Here is a 15,779-nt window from a genome sequence, read left to right on the forward strand (position 1 = left end):
AGAGGCCGGACATCTTTGTTATTGACTCCAAACATCTGAGAGAAGACTTTACAGAAATAAGCAAATCATCTAAATAAGGAAAACTGTGGATGCTATGCAATCTGCAGTGAGACACCACTGGGGTTAAACACTTTGTGAACACTCAAGTGTAGTGGACAGCCAAAGAGTAATGTAGAAAACTGATAATGTGATCCAGATATGCCAAACCTTAGACATTTCCTGAAACTGTGAGTAACGGGTAAGTGATAATCACCGTCTTTGAGATCTAGTATTATACCATGAGACAATGTTCTGGAAGCAGTGCAAGCGCTGACTGTAGTGTAAAGATCTTGAATTTTGGAACTCTCACAGAAAGGTTGAGAAAAGACAGATCTATCACAGGTCCTCATGTGAGTTCCTTCGTTACTACCAAAAATATCCTGGAATAAAAACCTTTGTCCATGTGATTTGCAGGTACTGGTTCTATGACCCACTACTTCTAACATATGCTGTTGCACTGGTGAAAACAGGTCTGTCTAGTTTGGTGAATGCAGTAGGATTTCCCTGAAAGGAGGAGCAGATTCCACCCACTGCCAAATCAATTCTTCCGGAATCACCTTTAACATCCATCTGTCTGAAGTCTTTTAACCCCATGCTAAGGAGCTGAGGGTCAGTCGATGTGAAAAGAGGTATGGAAAATGGGACAAGAGGTGTGGATAAAGTGATCAGGTTCACCCCATAGTCATTTATTAGCTGGTGCTTGACTCTTTTTGGAAAAGTTACTTCTTTTATTTGGCTTGGAATATTTATCATCCTACCATTTTCTTTTGGGGCCTTGCTCATTGTTAAGCTGGGATTTCTGTTTATTCTGCCTTCTTAAATAACTGAGAGGTTGCCTTGTTAGGGTACAAGCTGGGTACCTGATAAATCCTAGAAACTCAATTTACCTCTGCTGTCCCATTGTTTAAGAAACTATGTAGCCACAGGCCCAAATGCCAGATCCACTATAAGTGGAGAATTAAGAATTTCAGACTTCAAATAATTAGAAAAATTCTGATTATGCAACCAAACAAATCTCAACACCACAGAAGAAGAAGAAGAAGTTGAGAACACAGTGTCAGCACAAATCATACACACTTCTCAGAGCGTGTTTCAAAATGTGTCAAGTTAGAAACAATCTGATTCAAATGCGAACTACCTTCTAGAGACAATGAAGTAGCATATTCTTCCAAACTATAACCACCTTTTACCACAAATGTCCACATATAACCCTGATAATTCAATATCCTAAAGGCTAACACAGCAGAAGCAAACATCATCTTACCTTGTCTGTCTACCCACTTGCCCTCCTTATCAGAAGGTACTGGGTTAAAGGAAGCCAAAGATTTATTCTAAGGTGTTGAAGCAGAGTCAACTGAAGATTGAGAATAAAGACATTTACAATACCAAGAGACTCTATACTGCTTATCAGCTTTCTTTGTAATTGCAATGCATGAATCTGGAGCCATGCAGGTAGCATTAAAGGTATCTTCTAGAGCTGGTAAAAAAGCAGGGATCATCAGCACAGCCCAAATATTTAATATTTTCATACAGAGTTTTCCACACAAAACTGTAGAATAAGCCAAGTAAACAGTGCAGAAGCACAAAAGAAACCTCCCTGACAAAATGCCAATATTTTTGAAGTGGAATATCACAGACAGCTGTTTTTTTTTAATAAGTTAATGTAGATCAGGAAAAAATCCACAAATATTCAATAAAAATATTTATGAGACAATAACACAAGCAGAAAACTATAACTCAGAATGGAAAGAGATGATGAAGAAAGAGAGGGAAGTTCAAGTAACAGGGAGACTGGGATTTTGGATGCAAACCTTTAAGGAGAACAACAACCACCATGCAGAATATTATATTCATAAAGTCGCAGAAGGTACTCTAAGAACTAAGCTAATACGGGAATGGAGAAAGGAGATTCTGCTGATAGGGGTGACTGCAATTAGGGATACAGACAATAGGCAAGAGGGGGCAGGAGTATATTGGAAAAAACTGGCAAAGGAACCAAGGTATTGGGAGCAAATAACTAGAGAGGGAAAGGTAATAGAATGGGAAGATGCCAATAACTTATTTGGACTGCAGGTTAGAGATAGCCTTCCACATCAAGGATTGATATCAGAATACAGGCAAAGTGAAAGAAATAGGGGGTGGTCTTAAATGAAAGACCAGCACTGGTAGAGTTCTTAATAGAATTTAGAAAAGAAGTTGCCGCTAAGAAAGGAATAATCAGTAGAGCATAGAAAATAGTGCATGATTACTAAGAATCAATCAGAAGAGGTTAGGAAGAATTGGGAAGAGAGACTGGATAAGTAATTCACAAAGAAACAATGCGGGATATATATATGTCTCCCAAATATGCAACAAAATTTAGAAGATTTAGGATCTTTGCCTGTTAAGTGTTTACATAGATATTTTTATACCCCAAGAAGGCTTCAAAGACTCTTTCCTCAAGTAGACAGCAAATGTTGGAGATGTGATAAGGAAGAAAGAGATAACTGGGAACATATTTTCTGGGAGTGTAATAAGTGGGCTGACTTTAACAATTCCCTGCAGACTGCTCTGTCAGACATGCTGGGTGAGCAAATTGGAGAGACTAGGGAAATGATTTTTTGAGCTATGATACAGAGCTGGAATTGCAAAGACATAGTAAGGCCTTGTTGAGTCTAACTATGATGGCTGCCAAAAAATCAATAACTAGAAACTGGACATCAAAGTCTAAACCAACATTACAAGCAGTAATGAAGATAGTAACAGAGATAAAACAACTGGAACTGGGATCTTTACAAAAGGGTAGGAGTAAACTACACAGGAAAAAATGGGAAATGTGGGACCACTACATGCAGAGGAGGAACAATGTTTAAAAGAGGGCAGAATCTGAATATCTGAATGAGCTGTGTAATGGTTGACTGATAATGACTGAATACATTAAAAGTGATGTATAATGTTTGCAGCTACAGTTGTGTTGGCACAGTCTGTAAGGTATGTTTGCAACTGAGATTGTACCGCTATGACTTATTTATATAAATGTAAGATTGTCTATGTCACACATGATAATTTAATAAAAATACTTCTTGTAAAAAAAAAAATATATATATATATATATTTATGAGAGAAAGGGATACCCAAATGGGGTGTTATTTGTTAGGCAAAAGCTTTTGACCAGCTGCTCTTCTTCTGGAGCCAGACAGATGCTTATCCTTGAAGCAGTAGTAAAATCCTCATTCTGGTTGCTGATAAATTTCCCTCCAAAATGGGTACAGCCTATCAGCAGTTTGTGTGATTGAGAAGGAGGGGAGTTAGAACTTTGTCAAGCTGGTAGGGTGCTGCGTCCCTGGCAGGACACTACCTATAGGCTACTATAGCTGTGAGAATGAAGAACATCTTATGTTTCCTGTGACCACAAAATTTAAAGAAAAGCAATGAGGTGGCAATTAAAGGATTTTCTTAATATTCTGACTACTGCAGGCCCTCGTTCAAAGTATAATCATAAGTTTCTCCCTCTCCTAATCTTTATCAGCACACTCCAACACCTAATAACAATGTTAACTAGCATATAATTTCTCTTGCTGTCTTCCAAACTAGAATCTGCACACCTTAAGATATACAGTTAACTTATTTTACAGTTATTTCCTTACAACAGCTATAGTCACATCCACTTAAGCAAAAACTTTAACACAAAACTTCTCAGACTGAAAACCTTTAAACTAAAAAGAAACAGGCTGAAAACTCACTGGGATGCTGAATGAACCACTACAGAATACTACCCTTCTGTTCAAAAGAAGAGGAGGAGGCACTTGCTCACATCATTTTACCAATGGATTGCTTTACTGAGCAAATTTACAATGAAAAGAAGTATCCACTTAAAACCAAATAACTATACAGTAACTGTAAATGTAACTTGTATAGTTCTGAGGAAATATAACCATTACAGCTATTAAGTGCCTGTATGGGCAGAAAGTGTAGAATGCACAAGGAAATATGCCACATTAATGTTTAAAACTGTTCTTAACTGTAAAGCAAATTAGAGGGGTCACTAAAAATGATTAAAACTTTAAATGTAGTAGTATGTAAAACAATTTCTTAACCAAATGGCAATATCAGTCAAATTATGCCTGGCCAAGAGAAAGCTAAAGATTGTATGATTATGAGTAGTACAACCAGTAACAAATAAAAGACAGTATCAAAGACATGACAAGATAACTTATGAAACTGCTGAAAAAATATATACCTCTGCTGCTAATAATGGTAAACAAAGGCCAAAAATGTATTCACAATCAAGCAGCTGCATGTGATACTCCTCTAGAAAAATGTTTTATTCTGTCAATTAAACTAGGTAATATCTGGCATACATTTGGAGCTTTGCTACTTTCACCAAGTATTACTGCAACAGTGTACAACCTCCCAAGAATGATGGTTCTATTTCCTAAAATCTCTTTTTCCTGCCTCCTAATCATTACAGATTATCCTACCACTAAGTTAAATTATAGCAGATGTGAAGCAAACTCTTCAAAACCTTAAGGAAATATCTACCCAAATAAGGTTACCTCTCTGACTTAGACTGTATGGATAAATATGATACAGGTATGACAGCAGTAAAGGCGACATTTTTTTTCTCAATGTAGCAGCTACACAGAACCTCCATCCTCAAGTATAATTATGTTCTGGGTCTTCAGTACTGCTGATCTGTAGGAATGCACTCACTGCTATAATTCTTACACAAGAAATTGTGATATCTGACTATAAATATTCTGCAAATGAAAAGAGGAATGATAAATCTGCTCAGCCATAAGCCCAACAGGAATGATAAATCCATTCAGCCAAATGTCTTAATGTTTTGGATTTTGTGCCAAATGCCTTAATGTTCTGAAATTTTAACTTAACAAAAAGAAAGCATTTATATCAAAGCTTAATGTGGTCACAAGTCAGTGAGTGATGAGCACATTTTTCTCCTTGTGAAGGGCATCTAGTAATATTACTGTTTAAAACAAAATATTGGAAGTACTCACCAAAGGAATACAATCAGGGATTAAGGTCACTAAAAGAAGGATGGTGGGCATAACTTGTCTGCATACATTCTACTTAATACTGAGATGATTTATGTCAGTCTGTGAGATATACTGAGCATGTACTTTCTGTTTTGTAGTTAGAACTCACACTAATAGTGGTGGTCTTACAGTTCTTTCCAAATCAAACTACTGCTATTTTCATATGTAATGCAGCATCACTGACAATCATCTGCAATCACTTTTTGAGACGATAAATGACAACACAACAGTGACCTGCAGATGGTTTAGACGCTTCTACAGATGTAGGAATAATGTTTGAAAAGGTAACTTGAATTAGCATACTGCATTATTCCATACAGTTGTATAATGAGTTCCACCCAAAAAGCAGAAGAATGTTTTCAGTGGCTTCCTATTTTAATTCTGGGACTCATAAATGTGAGCTCACAATTACAAAAAATAAATAAATAAAGTCAGGAAAACACAGAATGTTGAACATTGCTGTTCCTCTTTAAAGTTGTTTTTGCAATGGGGAAGCCCCCATCCCCAAACCTTATATATATATATATATATCAACTTTGAGATCACCATATGTTGGAGAAAAGGAAATATTCTAAGAAAAGTCATTCTCAGACTTAGCATTCAGTCTCACTTTTCCAGGACTCACATTAACGAGTCCTGGAATATCAAACAGCTACCATTTTCATTAAGCACTTTTCCTATTGTTATTACTGAGTTTAGCTTAGTTGGAGTCTGGAGAAAAAAAGCTGAGAATGCTTTTAAAAGCTGGTACTGTATTAAAGAGAGATCGGGATCAGCTGACTGTACCCCCTCAACACTATGCACCTGGGGTAGTTGCTCCTCTCACCCCACTCTAGGTATGCTACTGCTGTATACACATCAGATGTCTGCTTATCATAATCCATGGCCACAGTAATGTATTCTAACCTGTTTTACACAAACACACAGTAGCCTGTCAAACTTAGCACCACTTAAAAGCTCACAAAATAAAATGGGTACAGTTTCTTATTATAAAATAGCTTACAGTACAGTGTTGACTATTAATAATTAAAATGCTCTGTTTCTAAATAGTTTAGTAACTATATTACATGGCAGAAAAGAGCTAACATTTATCCTAGCATTAATGGAGTTCAAGCGTTGGATCACTGCAGAACTACAACAGTTAGCATTCAAACTTTAGAACACTTGTACTGGTGTTTCAGAAGTAAACCTCAAGCTAGGGAGGCTGGAAGAATACAGTTTAGTAAAACATGCATTCCAGCTAGCAACTTCAAGCTTTTTAAAAGCACAATAAGCTTGATGTGTACCATTTTGTTTTGCTGTAACATGCAGCATGTCTGTAAAGCTTAACTTGCCATGTATTACATACTGCTCTAGAAGACAAAGATCAAAACCTATTCTAGTACTCATGGTGTCCTGTATTGTATGCTAAAATATTATACAAATGAGTCACTAAAAACACTAAATAACCAACAACTAAGATAATTTTAAATGATCACATCTGTTATACACTGTAAATAGCACAAAATAATGTTATGCTATTTTTGTCTGTGTATTTTGCAAACATTGTACTTTGCTATGTCACAATTTCTGAAATAATTATGCCAAAATTAGTTCTGATTTTTATTTTTATTTTGATTGTAGTTTTTTTGTTTTACTACATCCAAGCTGTGTCTGAGAAGGGCCCTAGGATCAGTCCACCCATCCAGTTAACAAACAGAAATTAAAAAAAATACGTAAATAAATAAATAAATATATTATGTGAATAATCTGAAAATAGGTAGAATTTTACTTGTTAATCAAGTAAACCCCAGGGACAATTTGGGAGCAATATCTGGAAAAATAACTTGGAGAGAGTTGCACAGTAGACAAATGAAGGCTTAAGGAATTGAACCCTAGATTTCAGGAAGTAGCTTAACACTTCATAGCCCAACTCCTCTGAGCTAACTGCAAGACTAAAATGAAAGCCTAAGGAGAATTGGCTACAAAGTTTCCTCTTTGCCAATAACTAGCTCATATAATAACCATCTTTTAGTAGCGCAGCTGAGATGGAATGAAAGGGCCAATTGTCCCAGGTGCTTTCTTGTCAAGGGCACAATTTGCAGACATAACACTAAAAAAAAAAATTTGAATTGCATATCTATTTTTCCCCCTTTAAGGGTACGGCAATGTGTACATCCTAAATGGGTGTCTGAGGAGCTCCTATGAGCCTACTACCCATGCTTATGTCATCTTGCTTGGACACTGTCCTCAAAAGACCTGTGAGTGTCTGTGTAGGTAGAAGCGACATTGCCAGAGTGAAATAAAGGCAGTCTTTTTAGTTAAATCTTTGGTACCCACTGTGAGTTGACGGATATCCTGCTTTGGATATTGAATCACTTGCTGTGGGAGTATTTGGTGTGTGGGGAGAGAGAATGAGTGGGCAGAAACAAAATAACAAGGCTCTGAGGAATGTAGGGTTACTTAGCAGCATACTTGTGCATACATGATCAAACTACTGAAGGGAACATTGAGAGAAATGTTTAATTTTGGTGCTTGTCAATACTTGGACAGACTGCTGAAGGGGTGATGGGGGGGGCCATGTTTCATTTTGGTGCTTGTGCATACTCGGACATACTACTGAAGGGGTTGTTGGGGAAATGGTTAATTCTGGTGCTTGTGCAGGCATGAACAAACTACTGAAGGGGTTGTTGGGGGGAATGTGTCATTCTGGAGTCACTGAAGTGTCTGTCCATACATGGATAGAATACTGAAAGGGTCGTAACTTTGGGGAAATGTGTTTCATTTTGGTGCTTGTACAGACATACTTGGTCAGACTACTTAAGGGGTCACTACTTGTGGGAAATGTGTTTCATTTTGATGTTATTTGAGTGCTTGTGCACACATACTTGGACAGACTACTGAAGTGGTCATTCCTTGAGAGGAAAAAGTTTCATTTTGATGACATTTGAGTACTTGTGTATGCATAGACAGACTACTGAAGGGGTTGTTGGAGGAAATGTTTCATGTTGGTGCTTGTGTGTACTAGGACAGACTACTGAAGGGGTCACTTGGGGAAATGTTTCATTTTGGTGCTTGTGCATGCCTGGATACATGGGCAGAATACTGAAGGTATCACTGGGGGGAGTCTTTTTATTTTGATGATAGTGATGTGCTTGTGCAGATATGGACATATTACTGAAGGGGTTTTTGAGGAAATGTTTAATTTGGAGTCAGTGAAATGCTTGTGTATATATGTAGAAACTACTCAAAGGGTCATTGTGGGAAATTATTCACTTTGGTGCTTCTGCATATATACTTGGGTACACTACTAAAGGGATCATTTGGGGAAATGTTTCATCTTGATACTTGTGTATAACTGGACATACTACTGAAGGAATCACTTGGGGAAATGTTTTACTTTGGAGTCAGTCAAGTGCTTGTGCACACATAGACAAACTACTGAAAGGATACAGGACACTTAAAGAAAGAAAACAAACAATGCAGCTACACTACTTAATAAGCAGCAATACAGGAAAGCCGAGCAGAATTTTAATGTATATTATCTTTGATTTTAGATCCGCGGTGTTGCAGCGGTAGCGTTGCTGCCTCACAGCAAGAGGTTCTCCCGTTTGATTCTCGGCCGGAGTGCGGGCAGTGCCTTCTGTGTGGAGTCTGCATGTCCTCCCTACGGTTGAGTGGCGTTCCAAAAGACATGCGTGAATGAGCGTGCCTTCGTTGAAGGTTGGGCATCGAGCTGGCAACTCGGCACCGTAAAAATCTACTGCCAATCATTAGCAGACCGGAGTTTCGCTGTGGCGACCCCTAACCGGGAAAAGCCGAAAGACAAACAACAACAACATCTTTGATTTTAAAACAAGGATATAGTTAAGTACGTCCACTGTGACTCACAGAAGATTAAACTACTTGATGATCAGGCTCATTGAAATTTAAATATTTTTGTAGGGGGTGAAGGCTCCCCATTGTGGGGGTGAGTCACCCACACCCTCCAAATTTATATTACTTGTATCTTCTTGTTTATTGAAAAAAAATAATTTACATCTCAGTCTCTCATGAAAGCAGTAATGGGGGGCATACTTCACAACCTCTTAGCACAAGAAATAGGGACAAAGCCTAAAATAGTGGGATCAAAGGTTCAAAAATATGGACAGGTTTTAAATATTGCTCTTATAATGTTTAAACTTGGTTGCTAGAATAACAGGATTTTTATTATTGTGCATTTTCTGAGGAAAATAAAGCCTGAAACAGAAATGTATGTCTTTACTAGAAAAGTTCACTCAGACTCTGCCACAACTTGCTGTGAGGGAAAGGTTAGTTTGCTTTGTTGTATTTTAAATTACCTTATTGCCTTCTTCTGGTTTAGTATATTGTGATTTGTTTTCTTTACACTGTTTTACTTGTATTCTGCTTTTAATTGCATATTAAAACTAGGAAAGAGACCACAGCTGTCTCTCTTGTGAGTCGGACAGAATTTTTTTCCAACCTTCCCACCCTGGTGCTGCTGTGTTCTTTAACTCAACTGTCTTTCTAGTTGCATGCCCCTTACGTTAATTTCACCACATATCTCCTTTCTTTATTGGTCATCCCACTGTATGTCATAGAACCAGAATACAAAGTGTCCACCCCTTTCAATCTATCTTGCTATTTTAAAATTAGTGGTTCTCCACTTAGACAGCTAAAGCTTAAGTTACCCCGTCTGTCATATCTAACTGCTTAGTGCACGCTGCAATGCTTAGGATAGTAACCCAATTTCTTCCCTCTTACCTTTAAAATCTGCAACATCTATTTCAAGACCACTAATTATTGGAGAGGTCACATTCTGCCTCTCAGTAGTCATCTTGAGATTACTGCTTTTGTTTTCTTCTGGTGAAAGAAGGAGCACGGGGACATTATTTCCTGGAGACTGCTGATCACCGGAAAGCCTAATAACTGCTTCATAAGTGACAGCTTGGAATATGTCCTTATATTCTGTCCCTTGTGAAAGAAGGAGCAGAGTGCATTGATTTCTGACTGCTTCTGGTTAGGCAGCGAGTGTCTGTACTTGATGTTCCTGATTGGTCTGGTTGCTATTCAAGGCATCTACCAGGAAAAGGCTACAACAAACTTACAGACCCTTGCAGTATCTGGGACAAAATTGTGGATCACCAAACAGGCTGTGGATCGCTTGTCATCTGCAGATTGGTGCTAATGTTTTGCTTCTGGTGAGAGAAGAAGCAAAGGAGCATTGTATCCCAGTAAAATGAAGCTGTGGTGAGACCAGCACTAGTAGTAGACAGGCAGTAGCCATTCACACGACTCCCCTCTTTTCATCATTCTTGGCAATCTAATTCTTTGTTTTCAGTTTGCACTGGTTGATTTGTTTCTAACTTCAGAATATCTGCCTAAAGACTTCATCCTTAAATCTTCAGGATCTACTTATAAGTTTCCTCTCATGTGTTTTGCAGTGCCCTTTACAGACACAAACACAGACACCTTGAGTGACATTTTTCTTGCAAAAACATGATTGAAACTTCACCAATACCTAACTGTACAGAGGACAACTAGTTTGCAGTGAGAAGCAATGTCCCCAGAGTTGCAAACTGGATACTCCTGACATTGCTTTACATTGTTACTCCAAATATCTAATCAGTAAAAAGGGTCTGTTGCCATGGATGTGAACTATCCCACTATCTCCGTTACCAGTTTGGTGGATATGGGCAACCTGAGGTAATGTAGAAATCACCTCATGTTTACTGACAACTAGTTAATTCTCAAACAAACTGATACGGTATGTGAGAGATGTATTTACACAATGACACTGGATGCAACGCTCTCACATAAAAGTACTCCTAATGTCAATAAGGTTATCAGTAACACACACACTGCATACCCATCACACACAATTCAAAGCAGATATATAGACCTACATATGCTGAGGCACTTAAATATAACATTTCTAAAACCTAAAGACCTCCTAGATGAAGTACACATAACAAATACCCTCAGCAATCCCGAATGCACTCATTCAAAACAACATCCACATCAACACATACAGCCACATATCATGGAGGCTCTACTTCTAAGCCCATAAAGCAAGCCACCACACAATCCAACATTCTGGTCATTGGAGACTCCATCATGAGACACACTGATGATGTCCCCTCTAACCAGGCTGAGTAAGGAGAAAGTCGCAGTCAGTTGCTTATCAAGGCTAGGATCCACCAAATTAGGCACACACTCAGGTCACTGGAACACAAGTACCAGTATGACTCAGCCATAGTCCATGCTGGTTCAAATTACCTGAGACATACATCCCTAGACTATATGAAGAGCAATATCATGGAGCGCACCTCTTGGAATGCGTGTCCCAGGCTAGTATGAGCCTAGCATTGAGCAGCATTTTACCTTCTCCAAGGATGATGCCACAATATGAACAAAAGATGTCTTACTTTAATAATTGGCTTAGTTTCTGGTGTCATTCTAAGAGGGTGCAAAATTTGTCAGCATGGAAGAAGATGGTCAACAGATCACACTGCTCTGCCAGGGATGGTTTGCACCTCTTACCTCTAGGCATTCAAATATTAGCTACAACATTGTCTTTCTCTCATAGTGCCTTTTTTAGGCAATGTCCAACTCAAAGTACTTCTGACATAGCAAATTAAAACCAAGAAAATCTAAAGGTATTCCTGCTCAATGCTAGGAGTCTAAACAAAAAACTCCCCTTCCTAGAAGTGCTCTTCACCCTAGAGAATGCTGTTGTCTGTGTGGTCACTGAGACAATACATAAAAAATAAACGTACCTCAAGGCTGGTCAAACAGGACAATGTACTCAAGCTACTCCATGTTCAAATCACCACAGGCAAAATCCAGTACCACTTCCTTGCAAGCTACTGACCCTCCCCTATGACCCAGGAAACCCATGCCATGTGCTTAAACGTATTGGAAACACTCACCATCCAACCCAATGCCATATTCATGGGCGACTTTAATTACCTCAGTATTAACTGGGAATCCTATACGACACCAAGCATACAGAGACAGAGATTCCTGGATTTTGTAAACACAAACTCCCTGGACGAGATTGTGAATACACCAACCAGAGGTGCAACTATAATGGATCACATAAGTGCTGCACACCCCCCAGTGTAATGTCTTCCCTGGTAAGGTCAGACAAAAACATGGTCTCCTTTGAAGTAAAAATACACCCTGAACCCCAGCTAACCCAAGAATATGCAGGAAATACTCCAAGGCTAGCTTCCTACTATTAAGTAATAACTTGCCAAACTTTCAAGCCCCCATAAACCCTGAGAACACTGCTGCCTATGCAGAACTGATCACAGAAACCCTACACAAGCATGTTAACAGCTGCAAAGAGGCAGATGTACCCACCAGGAAGAAGTACAGAACTAAATCAAAAGATAAGCCACCCTGGTGGAATCACAAAATCAATAAGCTGTATAACAGAAAGAAGAAAGTCACGGCAAAAATGATGAGGTGCAGTACCCAGTTGGATAAAAGCACTCTCATTAAACTAAACAAACAATTCAGTGAACAAATAAAGTCTACCAAAGCCAGATTTTAAGTAAATTTGGCCTCCCAGGCAAAGGACAACCACAAGGCATTCTTTAGCTATATCTTCAACCTCAAAGGCAATACACAATTGTGTGCAGAGCTCATTCTAAATGGAGCCACCTATACTGAGTCAGAACATATAGCAAACCTATTAGCCAACATGTTCAGCTCCAAATTTACCCCTCTCTCCCCCTCAAGCTTCCCTCGGGAAATACCACCAAATATAAATCTCTCTCCTATCACTAGGAAACAGGTCCTTAATGCTTAAGGCCAAGAACACTGCATCAGTGAGCCCAGACAATATCCCATGATGCCTTCTAAATAGCATGAAAAGTGACCTATCAGGTCACCTGGAATTGCTATTTAACTGTAGTCTTCAAACAAGCTCTGTGCCTCATGAATGGAGAGCAGCAACAGTCATCCTTCTGCACAAAGGTGGGTCATCTACAGACCGTAGAAATTACAGACCCAGAAGTCTCACTAGTCTTATATAAAAAGCCATGGGAAGAAATATCATGGAAATGATTAATAATGCTAGCAAACCTCCAGACACTGGACCTAACCAAGTTTGGTTTCATCAATGGCAGGGTCATGCCTACTCAACATGGTAGACTTCTTTTAGAAGGTCACCAAAGGAATAAATGAGGACAAAATGGTTCACACTGCTTTCTCTGACCTGGCCATGGCATCTGACATAATACCCCATTCAGGCATTGTTGAAAAACTCAAGAGGTTAGGTACAAACCCATACGACACCCAGCGGATAGCCAAATGGCTCAGAGACAGGACCCAGGAAGCTAGAATTGGGGAGCCCACCTCTACAAAGAGGCCAGACACATGTAGAATCCCTCAGGGATCGGTCCTTGGACTGCTCCTTTTTGGCATTTACTTCTATGAAGTCATGGTCAATGCCAATGTTTTCTGGTTGAGTAAATTTGCAGATGACTGCAAATTAGGATTCATATATTAGTTCTAGGCAAAGACATGCGTAAATGGACGTGACTTCATTGAAGGTTGAACGTCGAGCTGGCACCTTGGCATTCGTCAAAATCTACTGCCAATCATTAGCGGACCGGAGTTCCGCTGTGGCGACGCCTAACCGGGAAAAGCCAAAAGACAACAACATATTAGTTCTAAGCTAACTTACTTTGTGGGCCATTTTAAGCCTAGCCAATTACCCCATGTGAAAATCAAAACTTGCACCATGTGTTTGTAAGGTAAACACCTTAACCATTATGCCAACCTCCAGAAAGGTCAGGATGTATATGTTAGCTGCTTCTCCCTTGGGTCATAATTCTTCTCTTTATGCGATAGCCACAGTTAATTCATGTTTTTCTGTGTTGTAGTTCATATTTACCAAGCTATTAATACTTTAAGCTGTTATACTGCTGTTGGCAGTTGGACTGTACCTGCAAAGAGATGTGGATTGTGCTGAATTCTGCTTTATTTACTTGGTTTCTTTAAATTGCTTAGGCTGTATTGTGTTTGGTTATGCATCACATAACAGTTAAATGATTAATTCTGAAAATGCTTTAAAGTTTCAATAAAACTCCCTGTCAGGACATGCTTTTGAACATCTTGGTTTCATATTTTTTGTGAAAAGTTGTGTAGACATTTTTCCCATCCCTGTTCAAAAACAAAATTTTTTTTTCTGTGTGTGTATGGGGGAATGAAGTCTTAACCTTGATTTCAAATGGCCTAACTACTCCTCTGTCGTCTTCTTTATCCTTGGGTACAGGCTGAGGTAAATGGAACATAAGGGTTAACCAGCCATTTAAGCAGAACTTTGGGTAAGCAACAGCAAGGAAACAGCAACAAAATTACATACATATAGCACTGGATGTAACAGGAGCATCTGTGGTACTAAGTAATAATTATATAATTTTTAGATTACAAATACCCTTTGAACACCAAGACTGTTCACATCAACTGTTACATTTCTACAAGAAATTAAAAATTAAAACTTAAAGAAAACTTAAAAAAGAGAAAAGGTAAGATATAAATTACAGTGTAGTACAACAACAAATAAAAGTAAAGCATAAACTAAGTATATTAACATAAAATAAATCACCATTATGATACAAAGGGAAAGAATGGGAAAAAGGAAACAAAAATGGGCAGATAAAGAATTACTAACCACTGTACAGTGTAAGTGATGGACTAGGTGCATATATAAATACATGAAGAAGCTAAACCAAAAAGAGGTAGATATGCAGCTTTGTTTCAGTAACAGGCTTTATCTGTCAGGAAGTCTAACTCCTTGGGGAAGGGTATACTTGAGATGCAGGGCAATATGATAAAACATAAGGTATACAAATGTCATTACATATTTTGATGGTGAATTTTACACCACTACTTAAATGTCAGTGTTGGTGCTCCCATCAAGTTTCATTTATTTCACTATGTGTATTAACCATCCATAAATAATGAAAAGAAAGATGCATGTTGTCTTACATTGCATTTATAATGTATTATCAACAGACAAGCAAAATGTAAAGTCTCAACAGGTTTCAATGTCTGGCTGCATTGTAATGTTTTACAGGAACAAATATCTGTGATGCAAGACTCCTGACAATCACATTCAGAAACTCAAAATATACTGCCAGTAAACTTCTAGATCTATTCCTCCATTAACGTGACAACATCCATCATCTCTGCCATATGAGGAAGGATGGGACAGAAAGAAATACTCAGCTTTGAAATACACAGCCTAGCAATAAGTGTAACATTCAAAAATATTCCATTAATAAATCCACAAAAAAGAAGCTTCTTACTTTCTGACTACAGATTAAATTAATGCAACACAAATATTATTTTCTTTAGCATCGAGAAAACATTCCCTTGATCAAAACCATAGAAACATTTATAACTTGCTAGGTACAAATCTTCTTAACCTCAAAAAAAAACAATGTTAAAAGGTGATCTACAGTGCCTATAGTGTAGCCAAGCGTTTCCTTACCTCCACAATCAGTTCCACGACATCCAATGGCATCTTCTCAACAAGAATCTCAATTACTCGCAAAATCTCTCCCTTAGCTCGTGCGAGGGTGGTGGTGTGGACATTCTGCTGAGACTGGGTGTTGGCTGCAAGAGCTGTATGCCTATGAACCTAGCAAATTAATTAAATAACACCGTTAATAGATAATTCGATACTAAATGCAGCATTCTTACCTT

At 38.4% G+C, this 15,779-nt stretch overlaps 1 protein-coding gene across 2 annotated transcripts in view; it reads right to left on the reverse strand.

Annotated features, from left to right (window-relative positions):
• Positions 1–15,779, reverse strand: part of WDR7 (WD repeat domain 7) — a 3,592,087-nt gene that overhangs the window by 522,514 nt on the left and 3,053,794 nt on the right. For both annotated transcript variants that reach the window (XM_044074906.1, XM_044074897.1), the window contains one exon: positions 15,565–15,714. In XM_044074906.1, coding sequence (XP_043930841.1) covers positions 15,565–15,714 — 150 coding nt within the window. The remainder of the gene's footprint in view (positions 1–15,564; positions 15,715–15,779) is intronic.

This window comes from Protopterus annectens, chromosome 1.part1 (genome assembly GCF_019279795.1).
Source record: "Protopterus annectens isolate FY-2018-M chromosome 1.part1, PAN1.0, whole genome shotgun sequence".
Lineage (NCBI taxonomy): Eukaryota > Metazoa > Chordata > Ceratodontiformes > Protopteridae > Protopterus > Protopterus annectens.